At 42.7% G+C, this 14,095-nt stretch overlaps 1 protein-coding gene across 1 annotated transcript in view; it reads left to right on the top strand.

Moving 5' to 3' along the window:
- Nucleotides 1–13,510, top strand: part of cdk17 (cyclin dependent kinase 17) — a 33,057-nt gene extending 19,547 nt beyond the window's left edge. Inside the window, 13 exon segments of the mRNA XM_010789307.1 lie at nt 1,735–1,860; nt 2,133–2,189; nt 2,299–2,413; nt 2,579–2,673; nt 10,709–10,771; nt 10,948–11,071; nt 11,237–11,357; nt 11,687–11,784; nt 11,885–11,990; nt 12,159–12,201; nt 12,757–12,847; nt 12,934–13,011; nt 13,340–13,510. Of these exon segments, the coding sequence (XP_010787609.1) occupies nt 1,735–1,860; nt 2,133–2,189; nt 2,299–2,413; nt 2,579–2,673; nt 10,709–10,771; nt 10,948–11,071; nt 11,237–11,357; nt 11,687–11,784; nt 11,885–11,990; nt 12,159–12,201; nt 12,757–12,847; nt 12,934–13,011; nt 13,340–13,380 (1,158 nt within the window). The 3' untranslated portion in view covers nt 13,381–13,510.
- Nucleotides 13,511–14,095: the final 585 nt, after the last annotated feature.

Genomic DNA, 14,095 nt, shown 5'->3' with positions numbered 1-14,095 from the left:
TCCTCCAGCTTCTCCTTTTTAAGTCCAGCTGAATGTAATTAGACACTGGGGGAGGCGGAGCCAGGGGCAGACCCAGGTGTACCTGCGCAGCAGAGAGAACAACAGAAAGAACAGAAAAAAGGGAGCACGTAACAGGGATAGGACGCAATAGAATAGCAAGTATTGTAATTCTAACTGGGCAAATGACATATATGCATGCACATAATCCTGTACCTGCTTGCTCTTTAATAAGACAGGTTTGTAAAAAAATTGCAATTTCAAAGATTGTATTCCCATATGCACAACAGCTATTATAGTTGCATAGTAAAAATACCCAGTGCCTCCTCTAAAAAAATAGCAACCATACAATATGAAGCATCAAAAGAAAAACCATGCTGCAAAGTAAAATATTGGCATTTGCAAAAACTAAAATATAACAGGCTCCATGCAAAATCTAATAACAAAAATGCACAAGAAAATGCTCGCAGTAAATAAAAATACTATTGCTTTACATATATCATCATTTGGTCTGAAACAGATGTTTTAGCATTAGGGCTTTCCTTTTTAGAGGCAGTCCAAAACCTTGGACAGCCCATGTCAAATCAATCAATCAATGTTTATTATTTATATAGACCCATATCACAAATGTTACATTTGTCTCAGTGGACTCCACAGTTTGTACAGAATATCAGTATGACAATACGACACCCTCTGTCCTTAGACCCTCACATCGTACAAGGAAAAACTTCCAGAGAAAACCCACAGTTTAAAGGGAAAAATGGGACAAACCTCAGGGAGAGCAACAGAGGAGGGATCCCTCTCCCAGGACGGCAGACGTGCCATGACTCCGGATCCCGGCGTATATAGACACCAAAAAGAAAGAAATTTGGGGAAGCTGGGTTAATCGGAACATGAGAGTACACAGGTATAGACAGAGAGAAGGAAGAAGTAAGATGTCCCCCGACAAACTAAGCCTATATCAGCAAAACTAGGGGCTGAATCTAATCAGCCCTAAGTATAAGCTTTATCAAAAAGGAAGGTCTTAAGCGCACTCTTAAAAACGGATAGGGTGTCTGCTACCCGAAAACAAACTGGAAGCTGATTCCACAAAAGTGGAGCTTGATAAGAAAAGGTTCTGGCTCCCATTGTACTTTTAGAGACTCTAGGAACAACCAACAACCCTGCATTCTTGGAACGCAATCCCCTAGTAGGACAGTAGGGTATAATGAGTTCTTTAAGGTAAGATGGCGCCTGCCCATTAAGGGCTTTGTAGGCGAGAAGAAGAATTTTAAATTCTATCCTGTGTTCTATAGGGAGCCAGTGTAAGGCAGCCAGAACAGGAGTAATGTGGTCCCTTATCCTAACTCTGGTTAGTACACGAGCTGCAGCTCTTTACTCCTTATAGAATAGAATATAATTGGAGGGATGAAAACCCCTCTTTAATGGAGGTGAACTGGGACCTCTCCAAGTAGCAGTCCACACTCCATATTTAGGTCTGTTCGGGGACTTAAACCGGCGGCCCTATGGCTCACAGTCCAAGCCCCTACTGACTTAGCCACTGTCGGACTACAAACTAAAGAGCCTACAAATGGAAACCAGACCACTTCCTATTCCTTTTGTCCTGCTGCCGTCAGATTCTGCAGTCACATGCAGATATCAACTGTTCATAGTCATCATCACTACAAACATGTTAAAAAAAAAAAGAAGCTAGTTGTAACTCTTTAAAAAAACAAATGTATGTGCGTTTGCTTGTAGGACCTCAACAAGCGACTGTCACTGCCGGCTGACATCCGAATCCCCGACGGCTATCTGGAGAAGATGCAGCTCAGCAGCCCGCCCTTCGACCAGCCGCTCAGTCGACGCTCCCGCAGAGCCTCGCTGGTCAGTGTGTGTGTGAATCTCTCCCCGTGTACAGGTCACCATGGCAACAAGTTGTGTGTGATGGATGAATCTCAAGTCACAAGTGCTGACCTCTTGTCTTTGGCCCATCAAAGTAGTTTAACACACTCAGCTGTGGTGTGATCAGGCAGTCATGTTGCACACTGTCAGCAACATGGAGGCTTACAATCCACTATAGAATAGGCTCAGATTGAGGCCCACAGAACCCAGAATGGGACTTTTAACCTAATCTCTGTCTTGTGTCTTTTCCTCAGTCAGAGATTGGTTTCGGCAAGTTGGAAACGTACATAAAGCTGGACAAACTGGGAGAGGTGAGGAATTCTTTAAATCCCATCTGATGCTTTGAAATAACAAAATATGTTTCGCAGCCCACAATGATCAATGATTCAGGGATGATTGAGAAATATGTGTTGCATTCAGGGAACATACGCGACGGTATTTAAAGGACGCAGTAAGCTGACGGACAACCTGGTGGCGCTGAAGGAGATCCGGCTGGAGCACGAGGAGGGAGCGCCATGCACCGCCATCAGAGAAGGTGAGCAACAACTGTCCAAATGTACAGCTTTTACCAACTAAATGTATGATATGTTTGTCCTTATAATGATCACAGACTGGAAGTGGACATTCAATTCATCCCACGCAATCAATTTAAAGCCAGAAAAAGCAATCAATAACAATGTTCTATTTGTTTTCTCTGTAGTGTCGTTACTGAAGGACCTCAAACACGCCAACATCGTGACACTTCATGACATCATCCACACTGAGAAGAGCCTCACTCTCGTCTTCGAATATCTGGTAACACTAACAGTGTGATTTGTTTTCACTTTTGCCCAACCTCACATATTCCTATTGAGTACCAAACATCATTACAAATGTTAAGGTCTTTCATTGATGTACTTTACAGGGGTTGAAAAAAAGTCTACATATAGGATATATATAAGTATTAGGAAATGATCTGAAGTGAAACAGAAAGAGAATGTTCAAATGAGCAGAAACAAGAGAAATGTGCTGCATTAGCATTGGAATTTGCGAGGACATGTCAGCACGTTTTCTTTGAAGGATCTACTTCAGACAGCTTCTTCGTTCGCAGTGGAGTCAAACAAGGCTGCGTGTTAGCGCCCATGCTCTTCGGCATCTTCCTCTCTGTTGTGCTGCATCATGCATTCAGCGATCACGTGGACGAAGACGGCGTTTTCCTGCACACGCGGTCAGATGGGAAGCTGTTTAATCTTGCCCGACTGCGCGCGAAAAGAAAGGTACGGAAGGTGCTAGTTCGTGAGCTCTTATTCGCGGATGACGCAGCTCTGGTGTCTCACAGTGCAGCTGGTCTACATCGCCTGATGGACAGATTCAGTGCAGCATGCTCTGAATTTGCACTGATCATCAACATCAAAAAGACAGTTGTTATGCACCAAGCAGGAAGCGCAGCGTCACCGGTAATGGTGAACGAGCATGTGCTGGAGACTGCTGACCAGTTCACGTATCTTGGCTCAACAATCAGCAGTGACCTGTCATTAGTTAAGGAGATCCAGACTCGTATCGGCAAAGCCGCAACGTCTTTCAGTCGTTTGCGCTCAAGAGCCTGGAGCAACAAATACCTCACCGAGCGCACTAAGACACGCATCTACCAATGTTGCGTGGTCAGCGTCCTGCTGTATGGTTCCGAGGCGTGGTCAACTTACGCGCGGCACGAAAGAGAGCTAAATGCTTTTCACATGCGGTGCCTGCGCAACATCCTCGGGATCACATGGCGGGACAAGGTCACGAACGAGGCGGTGCTGGCGCGTACGGGCAGCAAGTCAATGTTCCAAACACTGAAGGTCAGGAGGCTGCGGTGGCTTGGTCACCTTNGTCACCACGACCGGAGTGACCATGTATTATTGTGCCCCAGTGTGAACCTTAGAAGAGGTTAGGATGGGCGGAAGTACGCACTTCCTTTACTTCGTGAGACGTACTCGGTGTTGTGACAGACCGGTCCTTGTGAACTTTAAGTTGTCTTACACGTCTCAAGTTTAGTGCGCCAGTTGGAAAGGTAACTTCGTGTGGGGACTGGATACCTCTTTTTGGGAAGGTCAATAACAAACCCGGTCTATCGTTTGTTAAACGGTAAGGGCCGAGACAGAGAGTCCTGATCGACGTCTCTGCTAAACCCAACATCCCGTTAACCTCACCGGCATCTCCAAGTCTCTCACTCTACATTAGAAGTCACCTCTTCTATAGTCGCCTCCCTCAAACTTGGAAACCGCATGGTGAAGCCAGAGACTCAGGACCTTAGTCTGCCCGGAATTTTCGTCGAGTGGTGTAGACGACCGGGGACTAATTCTCCTTAATTCGGAAGTGTGGGAATATATAACAGAAGAGTGGCGTCCTGATGAGGACCGGAAGTTAATGGGTGTTTTGGGACAATCCACTTTGATGTCACTAGTGACTGGTGGTTGGGCTGCCTGACTTAGTACTAACCGGACTTCCCTTCCACTTTGTTTTACTAACGGTTTAATCTCGAAAAAGTCTAAAATGTTTCTTCGAAGGCAGAGTCACCTGGAAAAAGACCTTAAGAGGTAAAAGAACCATGAGCTGGTACTACGCAAAATCTTCAATGACACAGGGACATTATGAAAATTGATCTCCAAACTTCTACCATGAGCTTAGAACAAGAAGTCAATTTACAAACAAAAAAACAAAATGGTCTCACATCCTAGAGATAAAGTCATTTTTAAGGACTTAGAATATATACAAATGGTATCATTTGCAATATTTTCATAATCATAGTGTATATCAATTACTCATGGTCTTTTATTTTCAGTCAGAACACGACATACCCAGGTAAAGGCTTATAATGTCATATACTATACAAAATTATAACTAAGTACCTTTCACAAAGTTTCGAACCATTTCCTACGTCGAAACTACCATATGACCGTCAACCCAGAAACTAATGAGTCCACCCTTGCAACAGATACTAGCTATACAAATAAACAAGTAGGTTTAGACACTTCAAATATACATAATGTAATCAAAGTAAACAAATTAACAAGTTTGTGAAAGTCGCTGAAAAGGTATGAGGAGCAAGAGAGAAATTCATGTTAGGGATTGATCCATTCGTTCCCCTTCACCAGAACGGGGTCACTGTGTATGGCTAGATAACGCTCCGGACTCGGTAGTCAAAAAGGAGGGAAATAGAAATGTACATCACCTCTTTTCATAGTGGAAAATGGGAAGACTATAACAATCCACCCCTATCTTCTTATCATGTCATCAACACCGCCTAATCATGTCGGTGGATAACATGAAATTACTTGATCATGAACACAAAAAATGAAAATGTTTGACAAATGTGAGTTTTAACATGTTTGTACGTCCGACTAGACAGACAATTGATGTACTTCAAAAAAGAGAAAGAGAATTGTACAGTTTTTCCTCGGAAAAAAAAACTTCTAATGTTAGTTAGATATCTCAACGTCAGGAGTAAAGGGTAGAGGACGACGGAAAGAATAATGACTCCTATGTACAAACTCTACAAGTACGAATTACCTGACAACAATGGTCACGGAGTCTGGCATGAAAGTATCAACAGACACACATGGAATGAGTCTCAAAAGGGGGTCTGAGTATTCTAAACGACGGAGATAATAGTCTGTCGCGGACGAAAAATAAAGTAATTATAGTGTCCTCCCGAACTGCATGAGGAACTTTTCGCTGCCGGCGAGATTGAGGAACAAGGAGGACAGAAAGAGGGTGAAGAGATAGAGTCAATAGGGGGTCTAGGAATATCAGAGTCTATAGAACCAGGGGTCAAATAATGAGTTAATACTTGTTACTTACCTTGTGATTACGAGTAAAAATTGGCGTAAATATAACAAATCCTTAATCGGGACTGGTCAGGATGGTCCGCTCTACTCTGTCCTTTTCACATAGATGCTAAGTACCAAGACAATTGACACAGAGAAAGAACAATTCTATTCACACAACCCCTGAAGTACTGGAACGTCCGGTAAAAAAGTTTTAGTACGGAATTGTCCTAAATTTCTGTGTGAGTACTCAACGAGACGCAGTGGGAACTTTTTCTCTAGAAAACTAGAGTTCCCCGAAAAGTGAGACCAAATTTAATTTCCGGATGTTTTTGTTTGTTTTGTATAGGAAGTATATTTTTAATATATTATCCACAAATAGGAATACAACCGTTAATGTCGACTAAAACTTTTCATCCGGTCACTTCTTCACGGAGGTTGGACGGTAAGACGTATTATAGGTCGTCCCCGCTAAGGTGTACAGTGGAATTTTTCCCCCGGGCTAAATATATCTTCAGAATACTTTTTTACTAGTGCTGATGAGTGAAACTAAATATATAAAGTAAAGTATTCGGGAATAGTCTTAGTATAAATAAATTATTACCTTAACCATTAATAATATTTCCATAAGTGACGACAGACCTATACAGATTGGATCATATAGTATCAAAATAAAAAAAATTCTTAAAAACTTGATAATAAACGATAATCGAATATTAGTCTTATGAACGATTTTCATGAATTTGAGAGTCTATCAACCTCATTTTTTCATGTCTGTGACCCGAAGGTATTAATCAACACTCAATGTTATATTTATGAGTTGACTCATGTTCATTATAGTTCGTGACCATGAACTACACTTACAAGGAAATAATGGAAGGTGGTGACCGGACCCGGGGAAGAAAGAAGACAGACTTTCAGTTTCATTTCCTGTCTCGTGTAGTGTGTAGAGGACAGTCGAGATAGGTGTGAGTCAGAGCTGTGGTCCACCAGGTGTGAGAACAAGACCAATGTCCGCAACCCGGTAGTATATTTACATCGTCGACAGTCGGTATAGTGACAGGCACAATTTATCGAACGTTCTGTTCATGAGGAGTCCTACGTACAGTGTATATGACATGTTTCACTACGGAACATTAACATTATAAGACCGTAAACACAGATTTACAGTCTCCTTTCTACTTTCTCTTCACAATTTCTCTGACGGACCACAGAAATGTCATGTGGGTTGGACGACTTCGTCTACACTTGTGGTGAAGACTGAATTGTCAATCGTGGGTTCGATTTCAGGTATAGAGTTTGGTCTCCACCTTTCAAGATCGATGTGCAACTAAGTCTAATTTATATAATACCAGTTGTTAGAGTGTATTGACATATACAATCAACCTCGTTATATTCCGAAGTTGAATTCATACATACATGTAAAACTGTTATCCGACCAACAGTCCTAAACTTTCCGACTAAACACTACTAACTATATGAAAAGTTGTAAACGAGTTGACCAAAAGTTTTCTTGATAAAACCTTCGTAGACTGTGGAAGAGAGCGGACAATTAAACAACTTCACACATAAAACTGGATACACATACATTCATATAACGTCCTCACTTCTTATTGTAACTTAAAGAGGGAGACCCAACTAACTTTTTATACAAAAAAGGAAAAAGAAAAAACGGTAATTTAGATGTGATGTTGTGAAAGATATACCATAATCTAAGATAAAATAGGTAAACAAGTTAAGGTGATACTCGAAGGACCAAAGTGTTGACCGTAGAAAGTACGTTATTTGTCCACCGATTACCTTTATTTTATTTGTATACAGTTAATTATTTTGAATGAACAACGAAAGGGAGGTAAAAAAGTCGTATAACGAAAGTTGAGGTACTGTCTCCCAATGGTGTTAGATTGATTTCCCTTTTCCCAGAGACAAACATACCTATGGACGATGAAGTTCACACGAGTTGGTGGCAAATAGGCTAGCTTGAGTTAGAAAAGCCCGCAAAGGACTCCTGGGGTCCTTCGACGTCACAGCTCACACTGTAAAAGGTCTACTCATTCAATGTTCGGTCTTTATAGTCTCCGGTCCGTTAGACGGTTGTCGGGGTCGGTGTTTGATTTTTGTATTACTTTCATGAAGACTCACTCCCGGACTGTCTTGGTGTTGTTTATGATGTAGCAGATTTTAGGGAAGGGACGATAAAGCTACTTTGAGTCGCATTATAAGAAAGTCCTTCTGTCGCTTCTGAGGCGGTCGACGTTAGTCGAGTAGTACCCGCAGTAAGAAATCTTTGGTTAATGTAAGGGATGTTATAGGTTTGTAGGTTAGTAGCGGCGACGTAGTTTGAAATTTAATCAAAGGAGAGAGGACGTTAAGAGGGGGGGGGCGGGGGGGGGGGGGGGGGGGGGGGGGGGGGGGGGGGGGGGGGGGGCCGGGGGACGACACAAAAGTCCACAGTAACCGACGCTTGGGGAGGGAGGGTCGCGCTGCAGTACAGAAAGTAATAGGTCACGGTCCTCTCGAGTAGTATCTGGTAGCTGTTTAGCGTCGTCTAGAAGTCCGTAGAGAAGTAGGGTAGAGGAAATATTTAGTCTAGAAGTCGTAGTGGTGTCACAGATCTGGGGCCACGCCAAAGGGATGAATAAGACGACGTGAAGGAGGAATTTCCAGAGCGATGATATCCAGATGATAAAAATCCGTATATCCAGAGGTATATATTTTTTGTACAGATACTTCACAAACCAGTTTTATGGTTGTCTAGTGGGTTAATCATGGGTACGGAGTATAGGGAGATAAAGTTTGGGACAATCCCTTCACGACTAATACACGCAGATTTGGAATTTTTTATTTTATTACTTTTAACCCTTTTTTTCCATTTCCCTCGAAAACGGACGAGTACGACACTATTAAGATACTCGTCTAAAGTCGGCATTTAAGACGGTACTAATTTGCCGTATTATACAAGTTTTGGTGAATTTCGTAATAAAAGACTTTGCATACTCTCGAGTTTACTGGAAAAGAGAGCGCCCAAATGGTTTTCCACTCAAAAAGGGGAGGAAAAAAATAAAGAGAAAAACGTGTAGAGAGAGGTCATTGTCCATCGAGACTCACAATCGCTCCGAACAATTACATTGTGGCGGTATAACTGAAGGTTTTGTGTACGAGTAACAAAGAACTAATCGCCCAAAGACTTCAACGGCAACCACATTTCGGTCGGGTGTAAAGTCTATAATGCAAGTATAGCCTTGCCTTTAGATACCGAGTCTTGTCGAGAGTATTATGTGTGTACGTGTGTCTTCCTAAGTGTGAACATAATAGACCTAGGTGTGACACTTTTTTATTTATTTTAGGTTTGTGTCTTTTTTCAATTTGACACAAAAAACTAGGGTGTTATAATACAAAAGGCAAATTTAGGGGACTTGGACGTTTGTCGTTTGGCGAAAGACACACTACCTAGCGACACATAAGCACACACCCAAAAAACTCTGAGGGGACTGCCAGTCGGCTAAGCATTGAACATTAAAAAAGAGATATCGGTAGTCTACAGAGGAGTTAAGATTCGGTTAGTGTACTCGCGCGGGGGTGCTCCCATCTACGAACGCAAGTACCTGCATCACGAAGTACATTGTGAACGTGAAGGCCTCGACTGTCCAGGTTACCGTCCGGACGGACGTCCCGCGATTAGAGTCCTGTGGAGGTGAGAGTCTGTAACGGGGAAAGGCTGTCTTTACGTGCCGTTATGTTTCGGAAAAATAATAATCCAATGTCGCGGTGAAACCGGTCTTGGTAACTTTACCGAACACACATGTTGTTATTTTGCCGTCCGTTTTGGCAAATTTACAACAAAGGACACTACCGCTTAGTCCACGAAATAATAAGGACATACTTCAACAACACTCACACCTCCCCGCGATGTCCAATTGCATCGGATTAGCTGAGTCACGTGATGCGTCGGTCACCATCTGCACTTGACAGTTGCCCCCCCTTCGGGCGGTCAGCTAATAGCGGCTATCAAGTGAGAATTATCAAACTAGCACGAGAGATATATTTCCGGCTAGTCCTCTCGACCTAGATAGCTATACCTGTAATTTGCGTCCTCACTTCAATTGGCCCTGTCGCCTTCATCTCTAGTGTACAACATGCAGTCAGTTATTCATTTATTTTGGGCAATTCTATGCAAAAACATATTTTTTTATAGGATCTCAAACCATAATATGTTCACATAATTATTGAAATGCTGCTTCTCATTTTTTAGCCTTGGATGAGTAGTAATTTGTCTTTATTCTTATTGTTGTATTACCTAATGTGTGTCGTTTTTCTTCTATATTTAACTAATGTTAGCTACTTTTTTATTGCTCACCTTTTATCTGCTTTGTCACTTAGCTAAAATACCTCACCCGAGCGCACTAAGACACGCATCTACCAATGTTGCATGGTCAGCGTCCTGCTGTATGGTTCCGAGGCGTGGTCAACTTACGCGCGGCACGAAAGAGAGCTAAATACTTTTCACATGCGGTGCCTGCGCAACATCCTCGGGATCACATGGCGGGACAAGGTCACGAACGAGGCGGTGCTGGCGCGTACGGGCAGCAAGTCAATGTTCCAAACACTGAAGGTCAGGAGGCTGCGGTGGCTCGGTCACCTTCGCAGTATGCCAGATGGCCGCCTGCCAAAGGACATTTTATACAGCGAGCTGAGCGCTGGTTCCAGAGGCAGAGGACGACCACTGCTGCGCTTCAAGGATGTCGTAAAACGTGACATAAAGGCCCTGGACATTGCGACGGATAACTGGGAGAGGCTGGCGGAGGACCGGACGAAGTGGCACCAGCAGCTGCGCGAAGGTGGTGACAGACTTGACAAAGACTGGATTCGTGGACTTGCTCAAAAACGTGGACATACTGTATCTCTCTGATTGCACTGTACAATCTCTTGTAGATTTTTCTTGCCAATAAAAAGTCAGAAAGGCAAAGTATTCTCAGAAAGAAGAAGATCTCTATCTGTCACTTTGTCTTCTTCCTGTCTCATGGTGTCATCTCTCCTTGTAGGATAAGGACCTGAAGCAGTACATGGACGACTGTGGAAACATAATGAGCATGCACAATGTGAAGGTGAGGACTTATCTTAATTAAGATGGGACTGCATTGTGTTTTTAGAAGATGTAATATTTAAAACAAAGTCACTACAGTTAATGAGTTTTTGAGCAGCCCTTTTCAAATGAAATTGCAATTATCCAGTCTATCATAAGAAAGTATATTCACATCAAGTTTGACACATGTCTTTCCAGATCTTCCTGTTCCAGATTTTGCGAGGGCTTTCTTATTGTCACAAGAGGAAAGTTCTCCACAGGGACCTGAAGCCCCAGAACCTGCTCATCAACGAGAAAGGAGAACTCAAACTGGCTGATTTCGGTAAGAGGAACCAGAGCCGAGGCTGATATTTGCTTTAGGGCAGTCAGAAAAGTATATTTTTATCCTGCGCAACAGTTTGATTATTCCCAGCTCGGCTTTTCACAGAGGTAATGTTCGTCTCTTGTGATTATAATCCTAATATCTATCTGTTTATGTCTATGGCAGGTCTGGCGAGGGCCAAGTCTGTGCCGACTAAAACCTACTCCAACGAGGTGGTGACTCTCTGGTACCGGCCTCCTGATGTTCTCCTGGGATCCTCCGAGTATTCAACACAGATCGACATGTGGTACGAGCCTTACTAATGCTTAGTAAAGGCATGGCATGTCCATTGATCACTGTGTTAATAAACCAAATAATAGTAATTTGCTGTAGCCCTTGAAGTGTAAAGCTAAATGATATACCTGTAAACATTTAGGAAAGAGATTGGAACTGGAAAGAGTGAATTTGAATGAGTCTTAATGCATAAAAAACTAAATACACACATCCTCTATGAAGTCAAAGAGATTACATCATTTCCTTTCATGGTACTTTGGCCCTGCTTTCCGACGTGTCAGGGGGGCGTGCTTTCTAGCATGTGTCATCCATTAAAATAATATTATGTATGTGTGTGTGCAGGGGTGTTGGTTGTATATTCTATGAGATGGCAGCAGGTCGGCCCCTGTTCCCCGGCTCCACAGTAGAGGACGAGCTCCACCTCATCTTCAGGTTACTCGGTAAGCATCTCCTGCCAGGCCAAGATCACAGTACCAACCTAAAAAACAATTTCAAGACACATGTCATTACCCGTTTACTAAACTGCCTCTGTGACTCCAGGTACACCCACAGAGGACAACTGGCCGGGAATCACCTCCATCGATGAGTTTAAATCCCACAGCTTCCCCAAATACAAACCACAGCCGCTGATCAACAACGCTCCCAGGTACTGCTGTCTGTGTGTGGGCATGCACCTGCATTAACATGTTTTTTTAATGGGCTCAGGAAATCATCATTTCATAGTCGGGCCATCCTCTCCCTTTCTCCCTTTCTCCCATTCGCCCCTACATCCTGTCAGACAGCTAACTGTTGCTCTTCCTTTTCTTTCCTCCAGGCTGGACAGCGAAGGCATCGAGCTGCTGCTGTCATTTCTCAGAGTGAGTTCTTACATTTCATTTTCTAATCACATATACAGTAAAAGACTCCAAAGCAGGAGCTAAAACCACACTAGTTGCTGTCAATAAATCAAGTTGTCATAAAGCATCAAATCACTAATTGAAACCAAACTTAACATTAAAAAGCATTGCCATCAATCAGTCTGTTCTACATAAAGTGTAGGGGGGCGTGAGTTATGAACTATACTACAGCCAACCACCGGGGGGCAATAGAAATGTGTTGCTTAACATTCGGGGATTTTTCATTGCCAATCCTTATATAAAGTCTATGTTTAGACTTGACCTAAAAGTGAACTTTCGGTCATGCAATACAAAAATGTGACAAAGGATAAATAATCACAAGAAAACAAATACTTTTAAAAAGTACAACTGATTAACATTATACTCCAAATAGCACTATCAGTGCATTCTTTGTGGACATACAGTGGGTCCCTGTTGCTAAACTGTTTTAGTTCCTCTTTGTTTATCTGAGTGAATCATTGTTTCTACACACACAGAATTAGCTTGAATGAAAATGGGTGGTTTCTGTTTCCACAGTTTGAATCTAAGAAGAGGATTTCAGCTGAGGAGGCCATGAAACATTCCAACTTCCGGCAGCTCGGGATGAGAATTCAAACACTGCCTGAGAGTGAGCAAACAGTCAATACCTGTCTGAGGCTACTTATCTTCATTGTTTTCCTTTCCTGCTATTAACTGTTCTCCTCTTTGTTTTAGATGTATCAATATTCACTTTAAAAGAAATGGAGCTGCAGAGGGATCCTGGCTACAGGAGCTCCTCATACCCAGAGTCAGGTGGGTGGAGAAAACATTATCAAAGTTAAACCATAAGGAAAGAAAAAAAACATTTGTACTAAATATGATCACGTGGCAATCCTCAAAATACTGGTAAGATGAGACTGATAAAGGTTGATACAAGATGGCGCTGTTGATTGCTGCTATCTCTTGAGCTCCAATTTTGTATTTACATTGTTTTAATTGTCATAATCCGACAGCAATAATGAACTTGTTACATCTGTGGTGCCTCTTTAAACTGTCTGATGTCTGGCTACTTTTAGCATATTTAACGTAAAGCTAAGGCATTATGGGTATTGTAGTTTAATAGTTTTCCCTTTTCTTTTAGGCAACAGCAAGATCAACAGGAGGCAGAGCATGCTCTTCTAATGTCAGATGAAGAGGATGTCAAACTTCATGATCCCTTCCCAACGACCTCATGCATGAGCCCACCTCCCCTCGGGTGACCCCTCCTCCCTCTTACCTACACACACACACACAGAAACACACACACACACACACACACTGAGACTGACCGAAGGACACGAACNATCCCTTCCCAACGACCTCATGCATGAGCCCACCTCCCCTCGGGTGACCCCTCCTCCCTCTTACCTGCACACACAAACACACACACGCACACACACACACACACACACACACACACACACACACACACACACACACCCCCAGAGCGAGTGACTCTGGGCTGTATCTGTTTGGAGACTGTGTTTATTTATTAGGAGGGAGTGAGGTTGAGTCTTTTGCTGCTAAACTACTACTGTCTGTATTTAACACACCGTGTGTGTGCATGTGTGTGTGTACATGATGTAAACTCGAGACGCCATGCACAGTTGAGCAGTCAGAAAGGTTACTTTTGTTCTCTTCTGACTAATATTCTCCGGCTTCGTTTGAGTTAAAATCCCACTGATGTTGACGTTGACGCTGTGATCCAAGTTGTTGTTCCTGTTCAGTCTCTTCAGATATTTTTATTTATAAATATGTATATATATTGGACTGTTTTTTTTTTCTTCGAGCTTCCGTGACTGAAATCTACAACATTTCAAAGTTTAAAAGACTTGGCGGGGGATAAAATGCATCTTCT

Source organism: Notothenia coriiceps, unplaced genomic scaffold, assembly GCF_000735185.1.
Source record: "Notothenia coriiceps isolate Sejong01 unplaced genomic scaffold, NC01 NC01_scaffold00032781, whole genome shotgun sequence".
Lineage (NCBI taxonomy): Eukaryota > Metazoa > Chordata > Actinopteri > Perciformes > Nototheniidae > Notothenia > Notothenia coriiceps.
Note: the sequence above shows the minus strand (reverse complement) of the source record. Positions and strands in the feature narration are given on the sequence as shown.